Raw genomic sequence first — 27990 nt, forward strand, 5'->3', positions numbered from 1 at the left:
CTTATAGATATGGTAAATAATATTTACCTAACGAAATCTTTCAGTGAAATATTTTCAGAGCTAACATGTTAATTTTCAGAATTCTGTTGATGTGTTGCGTATCAGCTTGCGGTATTTGCAGGTAGAGAGAAAGGAAGCTGGGAGAAGTCACTGAAATAGTGTGGGGGGGATTCTGCTCTCTAAACAGGTAGATCTTACGGTTTATTTTATCTCACCTGATGGTTTAGCCTTCTAGGAAAGTAATTCAGGTTATAGTAGACTGCGGCACGGTTCTCTTATTCTCCCTTTGGAGACACGGTGAAAATAAAATCAGTTTTGCTTAATAGGCATTTAAAAACCCCTCAGATTAGCAGTTTTTAATGCTTTTTTCTCTGTATGTTTTTCATTATATATGCAAAATATTATTGTATTTTGAAGTTTTCCAGAAAATAAGCCTTTTTTAACATTTATAAAAATCTACTTCCCACAATTACTCTTGCAGTCTCTGCAGAGGGTGATACCAATTTAACGTATGCGGCTGAACAATGTGCATGCTATTCATCTGGGAAGGTAACAAAAAGATGTTAAGTAGGTGATGTAAATTTTTTAATTATCATTATCATTTTTACTATTATTATTTTTGCAGCTGTGGTTTAATATTTCAAAATTTTTTTTTTCTTAAAGACGACAGCACTTTAGTATCTGCATTGACCTCCATGATGTCAGAATGTCATTGTGCAACCGTAGCTAAGAAAAGCCTCTGAGAAAAAAAAACAAAGGAGCTTTGCATCTTCCAATAACATGAGATGTGCATATACAGTACGTAGCATTTTGGAATTCATACTGTGGTAGTGAGTTGTTGCTTTCAGTTTGATTAGACAATCATTGTTTCGTTTTCCTTGCTTTGACAGTGAGTATGCTTGCACGCTGCTTAAGTCTTCTTAGTGCTATCTAGGTCAGTATACTTAGGACAGCTTTTACGTTCTGCAAGTCTGACAGATACCGTGCCTGATGGAGATCAGCACCAAATTTTCTTTTATTTATTGTATCTGAGGGTAGAAAAATATTTTATAATTAATCAGAATTGTATACCACATAGCACCTACTGTTTCTGCATTGCAGATATATTTAGCTCTAACACTGCTTGTGGTTAACAGGGTGTAGCGTAGACACAGACAGCTGATCATGCAGTCAGACCCTGTGTTCGTGTGGTTTGTCAATACTGCTCAGGATTTTGATGGACTGTAAAAGAGAGAAAACAGAAAGGAAAGAAAAAGAAATGGTTTATTTTTGTGAACATTAGACCTTAGTTATGCTATTTTTGCTATCATTGTCTTTTTATTTTATTTTTTAATTGTGAGACTTAAAAAATAGGAAAGCACAGCAAATGCATCCAGGATTTAATATGTGCGACGTGAAAGCCTTCTGCATCAAGAGGATGTTACTGTAGTCACTCCAGCGTTTCTCCAATAAGCAAGAAGATTGTTTTGTTTTCCCCGGCAGGCGGACTCAGCCATTGCACAGACAGATTTTGATAAGAGTTTGAAATGCCTACTACTGTATCATTGTAGAATTTGGAGTTTGCTAACAGTGTTAGTGACTGGAGCTCATCTTGCATCACCAGTTGATGACAATTTTCTTTGTTCCCTCCCACCCAGTTGAACCAAGACTCTGTAGCTGATACGCAATGTCACTTACAACATTAATCAGATACTGCATTTAAGGTGAGCTGTCCCTTGCCTCCTCCCTTACCAGAGCTGTGCTGCAGTATGTATCTTACTCCTGCAAGCCTAAAATGGCAGGCAGGATTAACGTTGCTTGTGCTGTGTGCATGCTGTGTATTGAATTCATTATACTGTGCCTAGTATCTCAAATGTGAGTATGTAAATGGTCTGTGTGCCATGTCATGCAGTAGTGAAGACTGGTTTGTGCTTCATTACAGGCTTAGATATTTGAGCATCACCTTAAGAATTCTTTTTTCATTTGCAATGTGGTGAGCTGTTAGCTTGTCATCACGTTCAAACTACATTATTAGCCCTTGGAAAGGGGGAAAAAAAAAAAAGCAAACTGTGCTTCCAGATGGTGTCACCCTTTTTCTTCTTGCGTTTACTGTAGTTTAAATAATGTATATTGTATTGTTAATTAATGTGAATATCGAATTAAAGCACTTGAAACTTACATATTTATTATGCAGGTAGGAGGCACGTCGAATCTATTTTTAACTCTTACGCAGTCCACGTTGTGCAATGGGCTTTGGTTGTCGAGTTTATATTTTCAGCTGTGATATCAATAGGCTGATTTTCAGTAAATGTGACAAGTGGCCTTTGCAGTGGTCAGCTTCAAGCTTTGAACCCTCTGAGGAGGAGAAAAAAAAAAAAACCAACCTTGTGTTGCAGTTTCGGAAAACCTTGGATGAGGACATTTTTTTTTCCCCCACTCCTGCTTTCCCTATTGATAAACTCGGTTCTCCTGATCACGGTCTATTCAAGCTGCTTCCCATCTGATTTTTGACAACTGCTTCTAAAAAATTATCAAGAAGACCAAGAATAGAACTTATCTCCATCGCTTTACATAAAAATGGCTGGGTGCATTGCCATGCTAACACTGCACTAAGTGGTACACGCAGGTAGGTTGAGATTTGCATGTTTTACTGATTTCTCGGTCAGTGTTGCAAGAACATGAAATGGGCTTTGGAATGTAGCTGTCAGTTTAAAAATGTATTAAACTGTTAATGAAAACAACATAATATTAAATTGTTGCCTTCACATACTGGCATGACAATTGCTCTTATCTGTTTTTAAAAAATCTATTGTGAAAGTAGAGCAATCATGTCTGTTAAAATAATCATATGTACTAAGGGCGTGGCAACGCTTATGCAACAAAAGAATTTTTGAAAACCCTATTGATTCAATTACATTTTAAATCTGACTATAAGCATTACTAAGCTTGCAGTTAAAATGCAAAAGTAAAAAAATGAGGTAGATAAGGAAAATGAAAAATATTTAAATTCTGTCGTAAGCGGTTTTGTGTTTTGTGCGAAATCTTAAATAAAGATTAATATGCTTTAATGCTTATATTTTCAGTATTAGCTACAAACATAAATCTGCAGCATTTCTTTTGATTTTAAGGTAGAAGGACTTTAAAGAGAGAGATTGATATAAATGGCCCTGTCAGCTTAAACTGAGTATCAGTTTACTGAAGTGTGTTTTACTTCACACAAAAAAAGGTTATGAAGTAAAAACTTAACAGCCCTAGGTACAAAAACCTGAATTTGAGCATTAAGAATAAAAAGAATTATGAGTATTGCATTACTTACACCAACTTTTGTAATATATTTGTTTCAGATTAATATTGGGCCAGAACCAGTTTCCTTGGCAACCAAATCCTTTTAAAAGGTGCAATAGTATAGATGTAGAAAGATGTGATTCTCTTTAATAGCAATATCACAATGCAAATGGAAATTTTGCAGTTGTTTCCTTTCAGTTCCAAATGAGAATCTGATCTCATTTTATGTTTCCATGCGGCTATCATTTCTTAAACGATGCCATGTTTATAAAGCTGTACACAGGAAAAAACTATTTTATTCCTGTTTTGCATTGGTTGTTTCCAGAAATGTACCCCAGTTTCTTTTTTTAATTTAGCCTAGTCTTGCATGTAGGTCAAGGTTTGCACTGTATGTATATAAAGTGGTAGTTTCATTATCACATGTATAAAAGTATCACTGAAATATTTAGCAGCTGAGAAGTGGAGAGGATCAGAAGTATGTTTAAATCTTCTTTCACTTTTGCTGAATTCAGCCACAGTAATGTTAATAAACCTTTCTTTAAATAGTGGACCCATTCTGAAGTTCTGGTAAAGAACTGTGTTTAAGCATAATGGAAAAGAACTTGCTGTCGGATCTTTAACAAGCCTTCAAAGAATAAGCTCTCTTGTGGTCTGCGGTAATTTGCAGACCTTATAGATTCTGCAAATTTTAAGTATTATAATTCCTTATTTTATTTCTAGCTAATATTTTTAACAGCATCAGTAAAGTTAAATCTTAGGTGTACCACAGGTAACTGCTTATACAGAATCAGATGTTACTAAACATCTGCACTGAGCTTATAACGTAGTGTATCTCCTTATGAATCTCCTTTGTACATGACTTGTGAAATTCTCACTACTGCAGTAAGACTTTTGCAGCAGGGTAGCCATTTTCCTTTCATGTCCTTGACTTTAAAATGACTAAGTATATTTTGTGTGGATGAGGACCCAGCACTCAACATTAATGCAGAAGAGGTATTTAGAAGCACAGCCAATTATCAGTAATAGCCTTGACACTGTCAGTAATATCAAACTATTTCTAATTTATTTCTAAATATATCAGTTCGGTGCATTCCAAATAAACAGAGTATAACTGTTCAGGAATATGACTTATCATCTGTCTCAATAGGCCAATGCTTCATAATGATAATAAAACCATTTGATTCATAATTATGAGATTATTATTGCACTTGACACAGTGCAATATTCCCCTGTTCCACCTAAAGAAGCAGAACTGAAAACGTAATAAACAGCATCTCTCAAGTAACATATTAGAGTTTACATTTCTTTGTAATTTGATTTATCTCCAGTAGCTTGCTTCTGCTGATTATTTTCCTGTCTGAAATGTTAATATGGAATGCGCCATTACATGTAGTTATCAAAATTGCATTTCTTTGTTTATTTCTTCTGTGGTTATTTTTAAAGGAAGTTGCTGAGCAAACGCTATGTAGAAGCAATCTATTTATTGCTGCTGATATTTATCTTTAGAAGAGATGGAGCACTTAGCGATAAACTGTTTTTATTACGTCTTTGTGTTCAAACATACCCACTTGAGACATTTTAAAAAAGTGTAGCTCCGTTACATGAGCATGCTTCGCTATGGTTGTTTTAAATCCAGTTGCAAATTTGCTCTTTTGTTAGGGGGTGCAAGTCCTCTTGTAATTAATATGACTGAACTCAAGTGCTTTCATGATTCTGGAAAAACTCATTGGCAGCCTGTGAAGGGTAATTTCTTCTAGCTAAAGAAACTGATTTATTTATGACAGAGGAGTCTAGTAATTAGCAAGATGTTTCCAGTTTGACTATTATACGTGGGTTGCTGTATGTATTTTAATGGTAGTTTCATCTAGCTAATGCAGACTGTCAGAATGTTATAGCCAGAGGTGCCATAAGAAATCTTGTGTAAACTTCATCCATTTTATTCTCCCTGGCCAAGGGGGCTAACGGGGGCACATAGGAGCAGGTGCAGTTTTTCACACCTCCAGCTCAGCCTGCAAATGTTATTGTTTGGGGGGCTTGTTTGTTTGTTGTTTTTTTTTTTTCCAATTTTATCATAGAAGTCTAATTGTTGATACTAAGTCCTTCCTTTTATAATTGAAATTTGTGTTCTTTGCAAATTCCATTTCTGTGTAACAGAGTTATCTCGCTTTTCAATTACCTTCTGATTAAGGTTACTTTTGCCTCTAAACTTCATTTTGATTTGAAACTGCATGTCTCTCAGTGTGAAACTATCTGTGTTCAGATAATATTTGTCAGACTATTAGGCAAACTCTGGTAGTAATGAACAGGTACCAATTAACCCTTTGGAGGCATCTAGTGTCTGTTGTACTTTATCATGTGAATTGCTTTATTACATCTTTAAAGGGCTTTATTATATATAATATTTGAATTCTAGTATTCTCAAATTTGGGAATTCTTTAGCTTTGATAAGATCTTTTACTGCAGATTCATTCAAATGTGATGCTTAAGCTTCCCATTCACTGTAATATTTCACAGTCATTTGTGAATATGACTTTATTGGTATTTGAAGTAATAATAACAGCTTAATGCAAATTTCCTTCATTCTAGCCTTTGTTACGGGTAAATGTGAGCTATGGAATACTTATTCAAATCAAGATAATAGTAAAAATGTACTCAGCTAAATCAACAAAAAAAAAAGCTCACCTTCTTATCTTTTAAAGCAAAAGTAATGGATCCTGTATTTCCTAATGTTATTTATAAAAGTATACACCATATCTGCAAATGGAAGATGGATCTATGCATTCTTAATTACTGCAATATAAATAAATGCCTATCAGCTGAGTCATAAGGCCTTATCCTTAAGGTTCTGCAGTTGCTTTATGGAACAATTTTATTTTGTTTAGTATTTTTGAACCAAAGCCCCGTTCTGAATAATTTTTACACTATTACATGATAACTTTATTAGGATGTTTGATACAGAACATAAAATCAGGATGTTTGACAACAATGAATAATCATTTAAGTGGAGAGATACAGGAAGTGTATTCCAGAGAACAAGAGTTGCCTAGAAATGTCATTATCACAGATACTGTGATGATATCTGTGACAAAAGAGACCAAAAGAAAAGTGGCAGAATGGAAAGAAGAGAAAGAAAGGGCCTTTTGAAAGACTAAAAAAAAAAAAAAAAAAAAGATTTTAAGATAAAGAATAACTTGTAATTGGTTTCAGCAGTTTATGTGGAGTGAAGGAAGTTGGCTAGTACTGATGACTGTTTCTCCCTGTACCATGATTTGTTTTCTAAACTGGGAAACTGTGAAGCTCATCTTAAAATACACTTGTTTTCCACTGACTTCTGCCTTGTGAAACTCAGGACCAGACTAACTGAGGAAGCTGTGAAGCCTCCATTATTTGATGTCTTACTAGGTAAATATGCGAGCAATAATTTGAATATAGTTGAGATGGGGGAAGGGAAGTAGAGCCAAGGATTAATTTTAGTCTAATTTTTCCATTGAGCACAATGAAAAATCATTTTAAACTTGAAAACATCCTTACATTTCTGTCTAGAACATATTATGAAACATTATGTCCAGTTTGCACTGCACAGATTAAACTGTAATAAAACAGTGCAGACAGAAGCAGTATTTGCAATAGTTTGGTTAACAGTACTGTTTCATTGCTGGTGTGTTGTAAGCCTCCCCGATGTAGATTTGGAGTCCTACAGCGCTCTGGGGAAAATATTGATGAATTCCACAACGTATCTGGAAATTAGTACTTGTCTAATAATTTAGTCATTACATTTGGATTTTCCCCTTTGCAGGCTGAATAACAGTAGCCACAGAATTCACAAAATTACTGAGATGGTTTTGCCGAAAATACCTGTCGATACCACTTTTAAAAGACTCTAACAGAAGAACTTCATTTTAGGTGGGTAAGTTTATGGGGTGATTATAGCAAGCTGAAATCTCTTTAAAACTCATATAGAAAGCGTGCTAAAGTATTTAACACTTTAAACCACTGCATTACATGATTATTTTTTTCAGTTAAAGTTCTACCTTTTTAAACCAATGATTTAAGAGTTGTTCTCACTATAGTACCACATTGCTCTATTCTCATGTCAGTACTGTTGGATTTTTCCAGCTCCCTCTGGATTTTCATTGCCATAGAGGTTGGACAAACAAAATCAGGCAGAACAGATCTTTGAAAAAGGTTGTTACAGCCTCCAGTGATCTGTACAAATCAAACATATTGGCAGGCAAGCAAACCTCCTAAGCTTGCCAGAATGTTAACCCTGGATCCCAGTCACTAGTGTTCATTACAAATCTGTGCCATACAGTAGAACTCCTTTAGTGCCAATGCCCACTTCTGATGTTGTTTTGGTTAAGCTGTATGTAGTTCATCTGATCTGTACCTTTATACGTGACTGTAATCATGGTAGTAAAAACCTCCTGAATCATGAGCTGCAAAGAGCACTTTGTAAATTCAAGTATAATATTGTGATATTTCAAAATAAGAGCTTCACATTTTGCATGGCTTCTTTAAGCATTAGCAATTTCCTTTCTTCTTACTGCGAATGTGTAATAATCATCTTGGTTAAAATAAATTGTCTGGTACCTGTGCTTTATATTTGAGATATGTATGTACCGAAAGAATCATTGAAATCCTGATTAATTCATTAGTTTTGAACATGGTTCTTTGCATCACAGGAGTATGATTTGCGTTAGAGAAAGGGAGTAGTTTCATTGATTTCAGTGGCACGATTTGCACAAATTTCTGCAGGAAATGGTTTGCTGCATCATAGTCATTAATGCTGTGATATCTCTAAGTAGGAATAAGTAATTAAGGCTACCAGGCAGGATGTAAGATAAGGAAGCAAATTTAAAACAAAACAAAAGTTTCTTCAATTCCTAAAGTATCTCAAAATGTTTTCTGTATTTAAGTTTACTTTTAGTACACAATGCTGTGTGATGTAGAAAATGGTAATGGATTTCCAGAGACAATAGGATGGCATTGGTGGTTTAAACTAATCAGAGAAACATTAAAATTAGATAAATTCAGGTTACCTGGACTTAGAGAGCAATGGGCTACAAAATCTAAGTTGTACCTATTTTAAGTAAATTATCATAGAACACTTGCTCAGTATATTTTAGGTAGAATACTGGGCCATAACCTGTTTCCTTGGCAACCACATACGAATAAAAGGTACATTAGCAAAGCTGCAGATGTGTGTCAGTGAATGCTTATTAAGCAGCCCAATGCATTTACATACCATGTGCTCACAATAATGCATGCATCTTGAAAATCACCATATAAAAAGATTTTGGGGCATGGCCCAATGTGGATTCTTAATACTCAGAGGTTTTAACCTAAAAACATCATGTTTTCAATCTCTTCTGATTTTTTCATTGTGCTTTAAATTGGACTTGAAATAACTGGACAAAATTGGCATGGTAGGCTTGGTCTGCAAATGGAAACCTTTCTCCAAGATTCGGAATACTTAGAGCTCTGCTTTAAGACAACAGAAACAAAGGTTTACGGTATCTTTCAGAAATGCTCAGGCATTCTAAATTCGAATCTTGTACCAGGATTCTAAAGTAAGTATAATTATACTGGTGTACACAGTGACAAACTAAAGCCACTTCATAAAAACAAAACTGGTGTTGCTTGTAGCACTCTCATTCTATCCAGCGCTTCCAGGCAGAGATATGACCAAGTGGTGTCTCCTAACACAGAAGGCGGGGTGGGGGTGGGGGTGTAGAAAAAGCTTAGAAAAAGTCAAAATGGCAGTTGTTCAAGGACTTTCAAAATAAGATTTGGATGTAGCATTTAGACAGTAGTCACGCTTTCCATGCAGGTGTTTGTATGGTACTATTTTGGTTTATATTCCTGGATTTAAAAGAAGCTCAGACATATAGGATCAGTTGTGACAAATATGTTTACTGACTTAAACAAATTTACGTACAGGGGTTTTTTGGCTTTTTGTATTCATTTGTACATAAAATGGAAAGCATATATAACCCTTCTGGTTCACTATGTTATCCCAAGATGATAGATCTTTAAGAAATAAGTCTAAAATGCTAATCATTAAAAAGACAGGAAAAATGGGAATCTGCAAATCGTGAGTTTATATTCAGTTGTGTGATCTGAGAAGTTGTTTATGTGACCAGTAGCCTAATTAAACCCCCCTTGAAATCAATGAAAAGATTCCCATTGACTTTTTTTGAAGTGTGCAGCAAGAGAGAAGGCGGCTTCATACATAACAATGAGCTTTAGCAAATAAGGATTATCGTGGCAGTGTTAAACATGTCCATAACTCTCAACGGTCAAGTGTACCAGAATCTAGTATTAATTCCAGATAGTTTGAACACTTTCACATGAATGTTTCATGATCCAGAACCATAAACAATGTTATAATATACCATCATGTGCTACGATACTATTAAGGTTCTTTAACAAATAAGAGTTTAGGAAATGATTAGGGAGATGCAAGTCAGCTGTTTTTTCCTTTTTATTATTTGTTGCTCCCCATCTGAGCTGAGCTCACTGTCAGGCCAGGATTTGTGCCTGGGGCAATTCACATTGGTGGCAGTGCAGGCAGCACAAACCAGAGCTGGAGCCATCAAGATTTTTTTCTTCCTGCCAGCTGCTACCTGCTTCTGCTACAGTCCTCCTCCACTGCACGAGCAGAGGCCCCAAGTACAGCTTTTAGTTTGGAAACATGCAGCAGGATGGAGGAGGAGTTGGAGGGCTTGGGCTGGGCCACTTAAGTCAGCACAAAATGAAGCATAAGAATATTTAAGAGCCAAAGTTCTTGTGTCCAGTAAGTAGTCATAATAAATGGCCATACTAAAGTGATAAATCAGAGTAACTGCTATCACTTGTGCCTTGGTTTTGGCATGCTGAAGTTTACCACTATAACAGCAAAAACATAAAAATATTTTGCAATATTTTAAGGAATATTGGAGATCAGTGGTGGCCAGTTAACAGCTTGAAGACCAGTTCTAGCTTTCAAAATGGCTGTGTCCAGCCATCTGGCAGACCAACTAAATGAGGTGTTTCCAGGGGAAAGGATTCAGCTCTGTTTGCAGTCTAGCATGATTTGCTGCATCAGCTGTAGTGAAGGGCACGAATGGCTGCGTTGGCCTGGCCCCCAGCACACCTGACTGAGAGCGACAGTGGCCCCTGAGCACGCAGCTTGGCTGCTGCTCTTGTGGATGTTGGTTCAGATAGTAAAAGGATGTTTCCTCTGAAAACTGGAAAATTAGAGGCTGGGTTCGACTACTTTTATTTTGTCTTTCTGATAACTGCATGAGCAACAGAATACCACACAGTAATTGTCCAAATTTGCTACTTTTGTTTCAAGCTATTCAAATATATAAATTACTACATTTGACAACAGTCAACAACAGAAAAATGTGTCTTGTTGTTACTCTGTCTGTAAACATAGCTTCATGATTGCAACTGATCTGTGCTAGCTAAGACTGTGATATGTCCCAGAAGTTTAGGAGGCTAGAAAGTGGCTTGTCAGCAGCACATAAAAAATGAAAGACTGTTGTGGTTCAGGCCTAGCCAGCAACTAAGCACCATGCAGCCCAGTGGGATGGGAGAGGAACCAAGAAAAAAAAGTAAGCTTACAGGTTGAGATAAGAATGGCTTAATAACTAAAATTTTAAAAATATTATAATAATAAAAATATAATAATAATTGTAATGAAAAGGGATGTAACAGAGAGAAATAAAACCAAAGGGGGAAAAGGAAAGAAAAAACAACCAACACAAAAACTGAAACCAAGTGATGCACAATGCAATTGCTCACCGCCCACTGACCGATGCCCAAGCAGTGATCTTCCCTCCTGGCCAACTCCCCCCATTTTCTACACTGAGCCTGACGTCCCATGGTGTGGAATAGCCCTTTGGCTACTTCAGGTCAGCAGTTCCAGCCGTGTTCCCTCCAGCTTCTTGTGCACCTGCTTGCTGGCAGAGCACAGGAAACTGAAAAATCCTTGACTTATGATAAGCACTACTGAGCAACTAAAACATCAGTGTGTTATCAGCATTATTCCCATGCTAAATCCAAAACACACTGTACCAGCGACTAAAAGAAAATTAACTCTATCCCAGCTGAAACCAGCACAAAGACTTAAATAGAAAACAATACTGAGATTGTTCAGAGAAAGCAAGATGTGAAGTCAGCTGATTCTTAGCAGCACTACAACATGAGTTTTTGTATTTTGTGCAAAAGAAGAATATGGATTAATGTCAGTTATTGCTGTTGCTTTTCTTTTTTAGACTGGTGGAGAGACAAAGGTATAGTTACACCTTTAAAAATTGCTTGCATGTATTCTGCTTAGTGTTAATGGGACTCAGATTAGGCCATGCCTAAATTTTAACAAGGCAACATACCTTGAAGAAAGGCTCACTTTGGTGCACATCAGAGCTCAGGCAGTTTGAGAGCCAAGCGAGTTCTGCCAGGCTCCTGTCCTCTCAACCAGACTTGGAGGAGCAGGCAGCTGCTGCAGGTCTCCATGACTGCGCTCCTTCTCCCTTCCTCTTCCTCCATTTGATGCTTCAGAAGGGTTACACAAAGCAACTCTTTCCCTTGCTCGTCTAAGAGAACAGGGAGTGAAGCCACTTTGGGCTGCTGGGTCCTTCTTGCACCCCAGTTCTGAGTGAAGTGTTGGCCTGCCCAAGGGGCGGAGAGGAGCTGTGTTCTCCTCCAAAACAGCATCACTGGCTGCTTTGACCTCAGCAGTGAGCAAAATGAAGAGTCCATCCAAGCGCTTTTCTCATGGATAGGCTGGCCTGCTCTGGGCACTGAGAAGGAAATCAGTCAAGCCCTGGCCAAAATCTTGTCACTCATGAGGAATCTGCAAGAGTTGGTATACTATTTATGTTGTTTCCTGCTGTTGTTTAAGAACTGAAACTGCTTGACTAGAGAGGCACATTGGAACATTTTTTTCCTAGGCAGTCTGAAATACTCTTAAGGAAAGAATACCATGTGCCATGAGTTGCAGAAGTGAGATTATCAGACTTCGGCAAAGGATCCAAACACCAGCAATTCAGCAACACTGGAACCGTTTTATACATTTTAGAGAAGTAAAAGTTTGCTGACAATTTTCTCTATACCTTGCAATTTTACCATGTAAGAAGAGCTGCTAAACTACTTGGACTTCTATTTAAAAAGAACATATTTGTGTGATGGTATGTGCAACCATTTATATGTTTAATGTGAATTAGTACACATTAATACACATACACTAGCAAGATAGCTATTTTTAAAGTGTATAATTTGTATTGTGTCTTACACCCTGAAATCAGGACGGCAGATGCAGATAAATCTTGTCTGACTTCTCACAGATATCAGTGTAGTCCATTCACATAGGTCTGACTGCAGCACCAGTTCCTCCATTTTCTCTACATGCAATTGATTTTACATGAAACATTACAATAAGAATGTAAAATCTTGGGTGCAGCCAAGATGATCTTATAATTTTTTTACTCTGAAGAATATTTTTAATACATAAGGAGATGCTGGGACTGTGAATTCCAGATAGCTCAAATTATACATATATGGAAAATAGTAGCTTCAAATACAGTACTAGTCACAGAAAAGGTGATTCTTTTTTTAGTGGATGTGCTGAAATTGCATGAAAAACCCACTCATATCAATTAAAAAAAAAGTTTTCTCCAAATCACACTGTCTATAGATATTAAGACTGTCAGAGCATCAAATAGTCAAGTACAAATAAATTAATCTCTCTAAATTGGGGGTACTTGCTATACAAATGATGGTTATGCATCTGATTTTCAAAAGAATTTAAAATAATTTTAATTAAGATTTAGGGGGAATGCATAACCTAATCTTCCTTAAATTTGTTTCATGTAATCTAAAAAAAATGCTTGTATTTATTGTTGCTCAGTAATGCATTTCTTTCTTTTAAAGGATTACAACAGGTTTAATTTAATCCATATTACTTTATTGTTATTGACAACGCATTTGTCACAAACACTTTTTATAGCACTTGTGTCAGAAATCTTCATTAATACACATTAATATGTATATGTGCACCTAAAATTATAATAAAGAAACAATAGTAAATAAGCAATAGACAAAGTCCAAGATTAAAAGCAACCTATATGTGAGTTATGAAACTTTGCTTCTCACTTATGTAGGTTGGAATAAAAAAAGAAGGTTGTGAAAACTTTGGGACGCACTTTCCTTTTGCAATCAATACTGCTGTGTTCTTCAACTATTTGTTCCATCTCCCATAGCTGTTGGTAAACAGCTACTGATATGAACAGTTCAGCTTGTCAGGAGAGGAAAGAAACCATTTTGTGCTAGCAGACTCCTAAGGTAAAAAGATACTAATTTCTTTAGCAGGTGAACTTACTTACAAAAATTCATTATCCAGAAGCAGTAATTAAGCTCTCCACTGAGATGTTCAGCATTTCTAAGGTGATCTTTTAATGTGGGTTGTGTCAAATAGTGAAAGAAGGGGATTGTATAGATCAGTCTGTGAAATTATGACAATTTCAGGACAAGAACAACTTTCCTTCTGTATCTTTTAAACAACCAGGAAAGCATATGATAACTCCAAGGCAGAATGCTGAGAAAAAGACCTCCCATCCTTACAGTAGATTGTGTATCTTATGTTGATATTAAATAGTTTTCTCAGATAAGCAGTGTTTATCATGAAGGGGCTTTGGGTAAGTTCTTAGGTCCAGGCTCATCAAGGGTGACAATGATAAAACAGTTTATGCTTTTGGATTTTGTTTAAGTGAATCAGTTCCTACTATTCAGTGCTTGTAATGCATAAGCTTAAAATCTTAAAACAAAGTAACTGTCCAGTAAACCTCATACAAAATAGCATGTAAAAATAAACACAGGTTAGTCTTAGGCAAAATTAGTATCTTCAAGCAATCTTTAAGACAGAAGCAAATTGTCCATTTTTCCAACGGTGTTTTCCACCTGTCTCAAATCCGTTTTTCTTTAAGCTTCATGATTCTTAGTACTGGGAAAACAAATTTTGCTGGCTATTTAAAGTGAGAGGCACAGAGAGAATATATAAGACTGCACCAAACATAACAGAGCATCTGGCTAAATAAAATCAAGCTAAGCGTTTGTTAGTGCTTATGATGCACTAAGAGTATTGTGCTTGTTTCCTGAGGCAGTAAATAATCAGAAAAAAACCCAAAATCAAAGAATAAGACTACTACTTTAAAATAAACATTCTCATGAGTTTCTATATACGCTTAAATGATACTATAATCACGTAAGGAAAATAAATGTGGTTGTACTTCAGTAACCAAATGTAATTCATTTCAGATATTTTTTCAAGAAGGATTTCATCTGTCCCTTTTAGTGGGAAGTTGCAGAAGTTATGTGCGAGGCTATGAATCTCTATAAATGCTTTCTCTTTCTCCCTGAGAAAGGCTTTGAAGGAGATAGAGTAAGGCCATCAAAATGCTTTGTGAGGTTTAAGAGGAATTCTAAATTACGTGGGCAAAACTGCATCGACGCCTAGGAAGCAAGGGGTTAGACACCGAAACACTGCATTTCCTCACCTTTCTAAATTCACAGTCCTTGCATATAAACATCTTGTCTGATACGCTCAGTATCCCAGCTGGCTGCGCTAATTACGCGCCGAGCGTTTGCTGTAAAACAGGCACGTGAAAAATAACGCAGCAGTTAGCAGAGGAGGAAGGGGAGCCGGGGCGCTGGAGGCAGCCCGTATTTCACAAGCCACAGGCAAATCTGATTACCGGGATTATCAGAGCAAAATGGCTGCTGCGCCCTGCTGCCGCCGCGCGCGGGCCGCGCGCCCCGGCGGGGCTGGCGGGCGCCGGGGGCCCCGCGCTGCCGCGAAGATGGCACCTGCCGCCGCGCCCCGCGCCCGCGCATCCGGCGCGCCCGCCCGCTGAGCTGCTGCCGCCGCCGCTGCTGCTGCCGCCGCCGCCGTCCTCCCGGCTAGAGAAAGCCCCAAAGACACGGTTTGTAATCGCCAGGTAGCTCAACAACAGTGAGTTCTCTACATTAGAGCGTGAGGTTGCGTAAGCGATTCTGGTGCTGTAGGAGAAACCTGGGTGGGCACTGCCTCCTCGGCTCGAGGCTGGGCCGGCCCGAGCGCAGCGACTGCCCGTAAACAGGAAGTGTCTGCCGGCGAGCGGCCGCTGACGGGCCGCCGAACGTCTGATGTCTCGGGAGGGCCCGCTCTGAGAGACAAACGTCCTGGCGTTACCGTGCCGCGCCGGCAGCTCGCGCGTCTCTGATTCGGGCAGGACTAAGAGGCAGTCGCGCTCGAGCTCCGCAGCGGCAGCAGCTCACGCCGGGTGTACCCGAAAACGCCTTTATTTCGTATCTGGCTGTAACGAGGCGGGGGGACGGGGGCTGGCGCGCGCGGCCGGCTCCCCCGTGTGGGCGAACGGCGCCAGGGAGCTCGCGCCAAGGGCGGCGCCGCCCCCGCCCGCGCGGCCCCGCGGGGGGAAGCTCGGGGGAAGCGCCGCGGCGGAAGGGCGAAGCCTCCCGGTAGCGGCGAGGGCCGGGCGCGCGCGGGGAGCCGCGGGGGGTGCGCAGGTACTTTTGTAGACAGGTCGGTGACGGAGAGGCCGCTTACAGAGACAGGCCGCGCTTGGTTTGCCGAAGTGAGAAACACCCCTAGTAAAAATCGCAAGCCTGCGCCGAGCGCTGGTAAGGTCCTCAGGGGTGTTTTCCATGCGGCCAGAAACGATCGTAGAAACTGTAAAGTAGGAAGTGAGAGATTGAGTTAGGGACGCTGATAATAGGGAAGAATTACAACTCTGAAAGAACGCTTCAGCTGGGGGCCTCAGAGATCTGCTAATACCAGTATCATATTCTTGTGATAAATACCGCCCACCCCCCAGCTGTCTGAATTAGAAGTTAGAGGTAACGGTGCAAGGCTGGAAAAACTTAAGTCTGTCATGCTTATAAGGCTATAACGTAGAAAAGGTATGTTAATAGGGCAAGATGCAAGCAGTGAGAGTCTAAAAGAGAAAATAAAAATGTAGAAATAATTTGTAGCTATGTAGACTGGAGCACTAAGCTATACACCACTGCAGCTATTAAACATAATTAAACATCATTAAAACTTCCCAGCGTGCCTGAGGCCGCAAGGAGACTGAAGGGACCCTGGTCGGGGCAACCCTGTGTAGCTGTACTGCCCAGACAGGACTGGGGAACCATTCCATAAAAAAACCTGAGCTACCATCATAAGAGTGATATTGGACTGTAGGTTTCCAGGGGGGCAATCAGGATAGTAGAGCTGGGGGGCATGTGGTGTGTATGTGCTTGGTTTTGTCTGCGTTTTGTTTTTTTTTTTTTGTGATGCCTAGCCCTATTTCTGCTTTAGAACAAAATGGTGCCCTTTAGGAGAGCTAGACACAGATGAATGTTTGTCTTAGCGGGGGAAACAGGCCGGAAGCAAAGCAGAGAGAGAGCCTTCAGAGTATGGTAATAGAGTGGAATGAAACTGAACATAAGAAAATTGTGGAGTGAACATGTTTCCATAGTGTCATGTTGGTAAGTACCAGAAAATATTAGCTCCTTTAAAATCCAAGTAAAAATGCATGGAATAAGAAAACAGAGGGACAACTGTTACTACACTTTACCAAGTGTTGTGCTGTTTTTATTTTGTCTGGATACTAGCAACTGGCCTTAATGGTTTTTTTGTTGATGACACTAGCTTGTCTTTCAAATTTAGGTGGCCAAAGTGAAATAAAAGACTCTTTTCTCTTACGTAATGGGGCACTCTTGCCTGGCAGTGGGCTGCAGAAGTTAAAAAAACACATTCCTAGATTGCAATAGGTAGTAAAAAATTTTATTTTTGTTATATTTGGTATTCATTGACCAGTAAAACTCATTGTGATATCTTTGTTTAATTCAGAGTACTATCAATGTAAGAATTAACAGTAGTTTCTTTCCTTTGCAACATCTGTGTACAGTTGGCTGCTCTAATATTTATAATTAGCAGGGTCACCTGTGAGGCATAAGTAATGAAATTTGTATTTGGATGCATCAATCTCTGATCTTTCCATTAACTTTTAGTATTATTTATTTTCACTTATGACTATTGTCATGGAGTGGTGTTTTGTTGATGTCGGCAAAGGTAACATTATCGTTTCATCAGCCTATTGACTGTTACACATAAGTTTCAGATGAATAATTAAATCTTGTTTCTCAAAGTGATTTAATAATTGTTAACGATAGGTTAAGTTTGTTACTGTCTTCACAGAAAATCTGCAAGTAGTAAGGTAACCCCCCATCAAAAATTCTGCTGTTCAGAAACTGAAATTACCTATAGGTGCACCAAAGACTATTATAAGGTTATACTACAGTGGTACTGTTTAGATTTCTAAGAAATTATTTATGTCTGAAGTGAGAGTAAAAAGTTTCAAAATAACACACATACTTGTGTTAAAAAAAGATGGCTTAGTAGTCTGATGAGTTTTTGACCTTTAATAGGTCAAATGGTATTTATATATGTTTTGGGCATCACTTACAAATAATAATTTCTTCTATAATAAAAATCATACAGAAGAATAGTAACATTCCAAATGGACTTTCTGTTGTTTTAATTGAAAATATTTAATAATAATAATACATCTGAAAAGTTTGATCTCAGTGTGTTCTTGGTCTCAGTAGACAGAGCTCCCTTGGAAACTGAAGAGTGGGTTTTCCTTTTGCAGTATGAACTGCAAATGGAATGTAAAATATTCCAAAAATATTCAATTTATGTGTGTGCTAGGTAGAGCATTCTGATTTTATAGCATTTCAGACACATTCTCACAAATGCAAGAAGCAAGACAGGTAAAATAAAAGGCAGTAGAGAATTATTACACACATGAATAAAGGAACTATTTGGGGAATGCTTAGGTTGAGACAGAGAGCAAAAAGTGTTGGCTCTGAAAATCAATTTGCTCTGCAGTTTTTCTGTATGACTTTCCAATGAAATACATAGCAGATGGTTTAGCACATAGCAAAAAAAAAAAATTAAACCTCCAAATAGCAAATGATAATTTCTACTGCCCTTACACAAGGAATCTAGTTTGATATTTTACAGAGCATACCAAAATATCCAGGACTACAGAAAATGGCAATCTGTGTACATGCAGGTTGAAGCTGAAAATACTCCCTTTTCTCCTTAGGAGTATAAATTTTGAAATAGCTACTTGAATAAGAAAACTTCTACTAAAGCCACTTGGGTTTGTAGGCCTCGTTTATAAATGCCTCTTAGTATATGTGGTGGTGTAGTCCCCATCCCCCCCCCTCTGCCCCGGGCTGCTTGGTGCTGTTCCCCCCTCCTGGCCACATACCAACCCAAGATGGATTGCGAAAGGCAGCAGACCGGAGCATTTAGGCACCGCCTTAATGTACCTGGCTCCTGCTTCCCCTATCACTTGGGAAGGATAATGGCAGTCAATCACCTCCTGACAGTCCAGTGCCTCTGTACGTGGGTCGTGGCCCAAAGGGGGTGATACCAGAACTTCAAAATCTAGCAAGTTCTAGGCCTGCACAGCTGGTGGGAAGTACCAGAGTATCTCCTCATCCGAGTTGAGCTGAAATGGAAAATTACCTGACAGGAGTCAGTTATCCAGGACCCTATAAATAGCGATTCTAAGTGATTCTAACTAATACCAATGCACTGTGAGTATTTGCTCCAGACTTGAGAAGAGGGGAATGTTAACTATAGGCTAGCCTCTTCCATCTACCTCTGAATCTATCCATGTGTTTAACTACGCACATCTGCCTTCACAGGTGTGGCTATTTATATATACTTCACTGGACAGACAAATATTTTTGTGCTGTTCGTGTGTGTGTATGTCTTCTGTTTTACATATGTATGTACACTTTGGTTCAGAATACCTTGTAGTAAGTTAGTGTGAATCTTGTCATTCTTGAACCTGTAATCACATCGCTGTTTTAATCAACATATTTTACCAGATCACTTTGCTAATCTTTAAATCAATCAACCATTAAGTACTGCTAAAATTTAACCTTTGATCTGCCTCACACCGCTAATCTTAAATTGCTATTAAATCATAACAGTGTGAGATACCTTCATCCGCAACAGTATAGAAGCAGCAGTCTGATATATTTAGCTAACTATATCAGATGATGTGTCTTTGAACTAAAACCATCTGTCTCCAATAAAGAAACAGAAAAAACACAGGCAAGTTCCTATGGGGCAGTTCACTGGGAGGTAGAGTTGACATCATTTATTTCCTATGCTCAGGAAATAACTCTATCAATAGCTCCTGTTGTGAAATGTTTTTGATGTCTGACAGTTGGTTTCTAATACCACATCACATGAGCAAGTCAGATGTAATCTCAGACATTGTCAATGAGAAAAAAGAATCAATTATGGGATAGTGGCTGCTTGCTTGAAGAAAAGTGTTCTTGTCAGTATTCTTTCTGTAGAGGACTCTATACTAGAAACCATCTACAATTATATATGGGTTTTCAGATACCAAACCAAAGCAGATAACCATACCTAACTACTGTGCATGTCAGGTTATCACTCCAAAGGAATAAATATCTCGTATTTTAAGGCAAATATCAACACGTGATAAACTATGATTTTAAGATTTACAGGTGCAAAATAATGCATCTAGTTTTACAGCTGTTGTGAGCAACCAGATAACCAAATAATATATGTCTACATTTCTATCACATTTATACTGATGAATTAATTTCTTGACATCTGTGGCATATGTAAACATCAGAAGTATTTTTTGTGAATCGCAATTTTGATTTTTCTGAATTCTGTGCATTGAAAATTCTCAGCCATTAAACTGTATTAGAAGTTTTGGCCACTTGTATAGACAATACCTTTCTGATGGAAACAGTGGCCATGCTGCAAAGCACAAATTTTAATTCTAAGCTTCATCCACAATGTACCAAATTATGATCTTCGTTGTGTTTGACTTCACAGTAAGGTTGTCACTGTTTTTTGTATAATTTGATTTGCAGTAAAGTAGCTGGTGGATTTGTGATAAAGTGTCCCAAGTGTAACTAGATTAGCTAGAGCAAGGGTGTCTGTCCCATGTTATTTTGTGATAAAGACCCTAATTTCAAGACAGGATTACTTCTGAATAGCTTGAGTAAGAGAGCCAATGCATTCTAAATGGCCATTGCTTAGTGAATATGGGTTAACCCTTTATTTCACCATTTGGATCAAACCCATCTTAACAAATATATTGATATTTTTAATGTAAACTATTGGAGGGTAAGTGTCATAATAAAAATTTTCAAGCTTAATGTTTAAGTTTTGAGCAGTAGATGGAATGTTTAGAAAGTATTCCTAACTTACTAGAGCACTGCAGTATGGTACTATTTTAACATATCTTACAAAATATCTGTAGTTAGTAATTTTCTTTAAGGTGCTTTTCGATTCCATAAGTTGAAAGAAAAAGGTCTTTAATAAATACACTTTTTTTTTTTACTGTAGTAATTGGTAAGTGCCAGTAGGACTACTATCTCTTCATGACTTGAAGTCAGAAATGGGCAGTAGTAGAAAACACTACTCTGAGATGGGAAAAAAGGAACAAAAGTCAGTATATGGTACAGATCTGAATTTAGACAAAACAAAATAATCATCTGTTTAAGTCAGATTTTTCCAGATACCTACTGTCAAATTAATCCATTTTTTCAGTCTATTTTTCATTCCTATTTTGTCTCTTTTATCTCAATTAAATAAACTACTGTATTCATACAGGAACAGCCTGGCTGATCTTTTGTCAGCATTAAACATCATTATTATTATTAATTTGCCATGTTATTAATTAACCATTAATTTTAAATTAATGGTATTTACTATTGCAATTAAATATTATTTGGTAGAATTTAAGAACAGACTATCAAATTACAAAGTGTGAACACTATAAATCTAAACTATAACTGAAGAAAAAACATTATTACTCTCTATTTGTTCACTGAATTTATAAATTCAGTTATTTATAAACTTTCAGTTATTTTAAAGTGTAAACTATTTAGTAAGATGTAATCACTATTAAAAAATACTGTTAGTGTAAATAGTGTTATACATACTCCACTATTGTTTACAAAATTGTGTTGCTTGTGCATCAGTTTGTTTATAAAGCCTTATCCTGTAATTGAAACTTTATTGCATGGGATCTCTGATCCCTGTTTTAAATATCAGCTTAATAAGGGTATTTACAACAGTTGTGTTGTAAAATCATTGTCTGACAAACTGCCCTAGAAAACAAAGTCCCCAGTATCCACAGAACCACAGCAATTCAGCCTTCCCCTTAATGTCTACCAAATACCTCAAGCGCATGCTGGGGGAATTACCTCAAGGGTTCAGTGAGTCGTTCAGTGTGAACCTAAGCAGATGCACCCGCTGGCACAACGGAAAGCTGGCGGCTGTGGTCCCCAATGAAAGGCACGAGGTGGGTGACAGACCCATATGGGGACAGAGAAGATCCTCTGCCTCCTGCTGAGGGGCTACAGATGTTCCTGCATCCTTGAGCTGTACATAGATTACCTTCAGTATTGGCGTGAGTCAACCTCAGATGACTTCAACCTAAAATGCTATGGCAAAATTATTCTTAAAATTTAAAAGTTAATAAATTTTAAAAATATATGAAAGAAATATAGAACTATAAACTTGATCTGTAGCTGAAATGGATGAAAAGCGCCTTCTAAATATATTCTTTTTTTTTTCTTGTAGATGACAGTCATGTCCCATTCAAAGGATCTCAAAGACGACTTCCACAGTGACACTGTTCTTTCCATTTTAAATGAACAGCGCATTCGGGGTATTTTATGTGATGTCACCATAATTGTGGAAGATACCAAATTTAAAGCCCATAGTAATGTGCTGGCAGCTTCAAGCCTTTACTTTAAAAACATTTTTTGGAGTCGTACTATCTGTATTTCAGGTCATGTACTGGAGTTAGATGATCTCAAAGCTGAAGTGTTTACAGAAATTCTGAATTACATCTACAGTTCCACAGTAGTTGTTAAGAGGCAGGAGACTGTAACGGACCTTGCAGCTGCAGGGAAAAAACTGGGAATATCATTTCTAGAAGATCTTACAGATATTAATTTTTCAAGTTCCCCCTGCCCATATGCATACTGTATTAATGAAAAAGGGACTGTCAAAGAGGAAAAGCATGAAAAGAGACACGAAGACTCTGCTGTGACAAATGGACCACGAATTACAAATGCATTCTCAATTTTTGAAACAGAAAACAGTTTGTTTTCTCCACTTGATTTGAGGGCAAGCTTTAAAAAGGTATCTGAGACAGTACAAGCTCCCAACATCGACAGAAGCGAGGTTTGCAAGGATGCTGAGCCAGCCAGTACGCTGGCCGAACACTCTTATGCAGTGTCTTCTGGGGGAGATACTTTTCAAGGAACACCTTTTCTTGAGCAGGATAGCAGCCCTTCATACAAGATGGGTGAAGACCACTATGAAAATCTCCAAGCTACACCTGTCAGTCAGCCAGGAAAACAAGCATGTAGTACTGCTAAGAGTGCTTTTAAGCCCCAGGGAACTGGTTTGGCTATAGCAAAAGTACCGGCCTCTACAGTAACCACTACAGAAGCCCAACATGAAGCAGCTACTGATCAGACAATTATTTCCTTTCCAAAACCTCAAAATAAAGCAGGAGATTTCCATTTAACTAGAGAAGAGGAAAACAATTCTGCTAGTGGCTCTGGATCTGTGGCAACTGTCGTTCCACCTGTTTACAGTTGTAACTGTTGCGCACAGTCGTTCAATGACAGTGCGTTACTCAGTACTCATCTTCAGCTCCATTCAGAGCATCAGGAGACTTTCGTATGCAAATATTGCAGCAAACAATTTGCAAATCTAAATATACTGGAAAGTCATGAAAAAGTCTGCATGAGATCAAGTAGTTTATCGGTTCACAATGGAAATGAACAAAATTTTGCAGATAACTATACAGCTACAGATGGAAGGAATGGAAGTTCATATGCAAATGCAGAGTCTTTGTTGTCTGAAAACAGCATTGCTGATTATTCTAACACAAACTGCACTTTACCAGAGACAGATCACTTGGTTAAAGTCGTTGATGGACAGATATTATATACTTGCGTTGTTTGCAAGCGCAGTTATGTAACGCTGTCTAGCCTTCGAAGACATGCAAACGTGCATTCATGGAGAAGAACATACCCTTGTCACTACTGCAATAAAGTATTTGCATTAGCTGAGTATCGCACCAGGCATGAGATCTGGCATACTGGAGAAAGACGGTATCAGTGCATTTTCTGCCTGGAGACTTTCATGACTTACTATATACTAAAAAATCATCAGAAGTCTTTCCATGCAATTGACCATCGTCTCTCAGTAAATAAAAAGACAGCAAATGGAGGCTTAAAACCAAGTATGTACCCATACAAACTTTATCGACTTTTACCTATGAAATGCAGGCGACTACCTTACAAGTCCTACCGAAATTCTTCATATGAAAATGTTCAAACAAGTAGCCAGGTTAGCGAAACTGCTTCTTCTAACTGCTTCATTCAGAGTTCTCTTAGCTCTGATCTACAACCCCTGAATTTTCAAAGTAATATAATAGCAAACAACAGAACTCTTGCCTTGGATACATCTTCATGTAACGATACAGCATCTTCTACGAATCCTCAGAATTCTTCCTCTTGGGGAGTAGGTATCTTAAATTCTGACTTGCAGAGGGACTTTTTCACAACTGAAAAAAGAGTTTCCACTGCTGCAAATGACTCTGGTTCTCAGGAGTGTGATTCCTCAGTTGTATCTTTAACTAATGTGAATGAAAATTCAACCTCTGTCATCAGTTATGGCAGTTCTGCACCCTCTGTTATAATGCACAGTAGCAGAGTTTCATCAGTAATAATGCACAGTAAAACAGTCACTTCTGTAGAAAACAGTAAGACAGAATCTTCAAATAATGTACCTAGTCAATCTGTAAATGATGATTGTAAATATGGGTCAGATAATTATGGGAAGTGCATTACAAAATCAAAAACTATTAAGGAGAAAAAGAAACCACTGCTGTACAACAGAGCAGAAGCAGCTGAGGATACGCAGCATGTCACAGGATCTGGAGGTTCATCTACCAAAACAACTACTACAGTCCAAGAATCGAGTAAAACTGAAACGTACATTGCAAAGCCTGCCTTACCTGGAACATCTACTGACAGCAATGTTGCACCTCTTTGTCAAATAACAGTAAAAATTGGTAATGAGGCTATTGTAAAAAGACATATATTAGGATCGAAGCTGTTTTGTAAAAGGGGCCGAAAATCTAAACACGAGTCCAAGCAGGACAACCTAATTGAGGAATCAGAAATGGAAATAAAAGAAAGAAGCCCATCTAGGCTATATAGCTCAGAATGCCTGGAGCTGACAGAAATGTGTGATGACGTAAGTGATCAGGACTCCAGTGATAAACCCTGGAGACCCTATTATAATTACAAACCAAAAAAGAAATCCAAACAGTTAAGAAAAATGAAAAAGACCAAATGGAGGAAAAAGCATGGAAGCAAGAACACCATTATGGAAAGCCCCAACACATGCAGTCGAGAGTATGCACTCAGGAATGCTCCTGAGGAAAAGGCGATCAGTCAGGAAGAGAACACGGAAATGCCTAATCTTCATTGTGAGCTCTGTGAAAGAGATCAGTCTTCCACTGCAGAAATTCAAGAACACGTGCACTGGCATGTAGCTCCTTCAAAGCCTTACATTTGTGAGTTATGCCAAAAACAATTTCAGAGTCCATCCACTTTAAAAATGCATATGAGGTGTCACACTGGGGAAAAGCCCTATACTTGTAAAACCTGTGGTAAATGTTTCTCAGTTCCTGGAAATCTACAGAAACATGAACGTATTCACCTGGGTGTAAAAGACTTTGTCTGCCAATACTGTAATAAGGCGTTCACTTTAAATGAAACACTCAAAATACATGAAAGAATCCATACTGGAGAAAAACGCTACCACTGTCAGTTCTGCTTTCAGAGCTTCTTGTATCTTTCTACCAAGAGGAACCATGAGCAAAGGCATGTACGTGAGCATAATGGAAAAGGATACGCTTGCTTTCAATGCCCCAAAATTTGCAAGACAGCAGCTGCTCTGGGAATGCACCAGAAGAAACATTTATTCAAAAGTTCAGGTCCGCAAGATAGAAAAGAACAGTTTTGCAATGAAAGTACTAAACTTTTGGAAAATCCACATTTCCTCAGGTCAGAAGGAAGTGAAGTAAACAGTATACAAAATGTAACTCCAGAAGTTATACTCTGAGTGACAGTTGTGCAAAAGAAGAAAAATCCAAAACTATATATTGGAGAAAACACAGATGCATTAAACGGGGAAACATCTCCACTCAAATTAGTATCATTTACTAAGATCAAATATATTTCATCTAAATGTGTCAATATATGCAAAAGAAGTAAAAATAACACAGAAGAGAAAACCTAGTATTTGCAATAATACAAACTTAATGTGAAAGACCCAAAATACTTTTGCCACAATAGACTTCTAACATATAGAGAGGGAGAAAGAAAAAAACAAAACAAAAACCAACCAAAATCCTTCTACTTAGCATTACAGGAAACTAGTCACTGAACTATTTTACAGTGCTGTTTCTGAGTCAGAATCGTTCTAGGCAAAATAAGTATGTAGGTTCACAGTGTACTCTGTAGAAGGAATTTTTGCTGCAGAAACCATATATTGCATTTTTTTAACAAAAAGTAATGTGTTTATAAACAATTGTAATCTAGTGTATTCTAAAGTGAAGGTGAGAAATGTTTAATGAACTTGGGTATGCTGAAGTACAGTTGAGTTCTGGTGTGCTTTTCTGTAACTCAACATTTACAAAACATATTCAGGACTTTAAACTTCTTTTCCTTTTCATACTCAGTTTTGTAGTTACCATAATAACCATTAAGTCTGAGTGCTTGTGTAGAAAGTATTCCAGGTTTATGATATCTGAGACATTTATTAAGATTCAGTGGAACTCACATTAGTCAGTCTTCCAAACTGCATCGATCCCAATGTCGATGGCCTGGTAGAGCTGTTCAGGTGCATTTGTCTCAAGAAAATTGTTCTCATGAAACAGTCCAGCTTAAAGAAATCCTGTATATAAGTGTCCACCTCCTGGTGGGTCTGCAACTCCTGTCTTTTAGAAATATCATTCTTCTCAGCAGAAGAAGAGGAGATTTAGACAGAGTCTTCCTCCTCATCCTGGAATAATGCCTGGACAACAACCAACAGAGCCACTCCCCATAAATACTTTGATTTTGGGAGGAGTAGGTAAATACTCAGATTCTTGCTTCCGTATATATCCCTGAGGCAATTGCTGTGTATAAACAGGGATAGGGCCAGTTTGTGGGGTTCTCTGTCATCCCCATGCCTTAAATACAACATTTAACCTTTGATTGTCCCTTTTCGGTGATCCCCCTAAGCATGCCAGCATCTGGCCCCAGGCAGGCGGCGGTGTGGTGTCCCTTGGCCCAGTACCTTGGGCCCATAGCAGAGAGGTGTCTGGAACGAGTTGCTGGAGGGAGGAGTGTTGGCTTTTCTGCCTCTGTCGTCCTGCTGCACCAGAGGGTTATGATGACCCTTACGGCTTCACAGTTTGCTAAGAATCAGGAGAACAGGTTTCTGAAAGACATCGCCAAAACATTATAATTAATATTATTTTGTGAAAACATGATTAATTTTAAATGAGGTGAAGAAATTTTAAAAGTCAAGGAGGGTGTATGTCTACAAGTTGCATTTTGTATGATAGGGCTCTGTTTTAACGTATCTGCATTTCCAGTTAGTCATGTCCGTTCATCTCTGTGAAGTGTTAAAAAATTAAGTCAGGACAAAGGTTAGTGATCCTCAACTTCATTCTATGTGCAAATATGGTACACAGGTTGTTTACTTCGTCTTATTGAATATTTTTAGAAGAAACTATAGCTTGGGTACAATAAAACTGCAGTTGAGATGATAATACAGTATTGATTGAAGTAATAATGTAGTCCACTTATTCTATCGTTGGTGAATGCTGTGAACCCCTTGAGAAATTTTGGGTTCATGGCAGCTTTGGTTCCATTTAAATAAGGATAATAGAAGAATAAACACAGGAAATTATTACAATGTTTCAAAGAAAGTACACAAAGATATCTTCTAAGTGGACTTGTATGATGATAATTATAGACCAAAGCAAATAAGGTAGAATATTTATAAATATAAAGATAATTTTACAAATATTTTATATAACTGTATAGTTCATAAGAAAAATACTGATAGCTTGTGTTAGGTTTGGGGGGGGTTTGTATATTTTGATAAAAACACAATGACTTTGTAACTCTGTATATTCTCTACAGTTTATAGCAAAGCAGTTTTAAGATGGCAATGTCATGTTTATAGTTCAATTGTGGCACTTTTACTACAAGTAACACGTTGCAGTAATGAGTCGAGTATTAATGACCAAATTAGAATTAAAGTAAGTGTAAGAGAAGGTAAATACTATACGTTGTCAAAGACTGTAATTTGCTACACAATGGCATCTGTATTTTTGTTCAGCAGAAAATATTAAATGCAGATGTTAAGGATTGATAAAGAGTCTAATTTTATTTTTAGAAAGAGTGATTATAACTCTGTTTTTGCTTAATTAAAATAACATCTTCATATTTTTCTGTAAGTCTCTCCATTTTTTAAATTAGGTCAATACTTATATAATCTATAAGATCCAGAGATGTGTATCTTCTAATTAGAAGATTAAG

The 27990-nt window shown here is 37.8% G+C and overlaps 1 protein-coding gene and 1 long non-coding RNA gene across 15 annotated transcripts; one reads left to right on the forward strand and one right to left on the reverse strand.

Moving 5' to 3' along the window:
• The first annotated feature begins 651 nt into the window (after positions 1–651).
• ZBTB38 (zinc finger and BTB domain containing 38) lies at positions 652–27978 on the forward strand. Of its 14 annotated transcripts, none has more exons than XM_074911588.1 (4): positions 652–798; positions 1638–1703; positions 7061–7167; positions 21947–27978. In XM_074911588.1, the coding sequence occupies exon 4, from the start codon at positions 21947–21949 to the stop codon at positions 25517–25519; it is 3573 nt and encodes a 1190-aa protein (XP_074767689.1). In that variant the 5' UTR covers positions 652–798; positions 1638–1703; positions 7061–7167; the 3' UTR covers positions 25520–27978. The 14 variants fall into 14 exon arrangements, 12 of the variants coding, with proteins under 12 accessions (XP_074767689.1, XP_074767688.1, XP_074767692.1 ...); XM_074911587.1 differs by lacking the exon at positions 652–798 and adding an exon at positions 6614–6666 and having other exon boundaries at positions 1215–1703; XM_074911584.1 differs by lacking the exons at positions 652–798; positions 1638–1703 and adding exons at positions 2330–2605; positions 6614–6666.
• On the reverse strand, positions 998–15064 carry LOC141962913 (uncharacterized). Its single transcript, XR_012634010.1, has 3 exons — positions 14805–15064; positions 2159–2334; positions 998–1221 (listed from the first exon to the last, which is right to left on the reverse strand). It is a non-coding gene; the product is annotated as an uncharacterized LOC141962913 (long non-coding RNA).
• Positions 27979–27990: the final 12 nt, after the last annotated feature.

The sequence above is a fragment of the Athene noctua genome, chromosome 8 (assembly GCF_965140245.1).
Source record: "Athene noctua chromosome 8, bAthNoc1.hap1.1, whole genome shotgun sequence".
Lineage (NCBI taxonomy): Eukaryota > Metazoa > Chordata > Aves > Strigiformes > Strigidae > Athene > Athene noctua.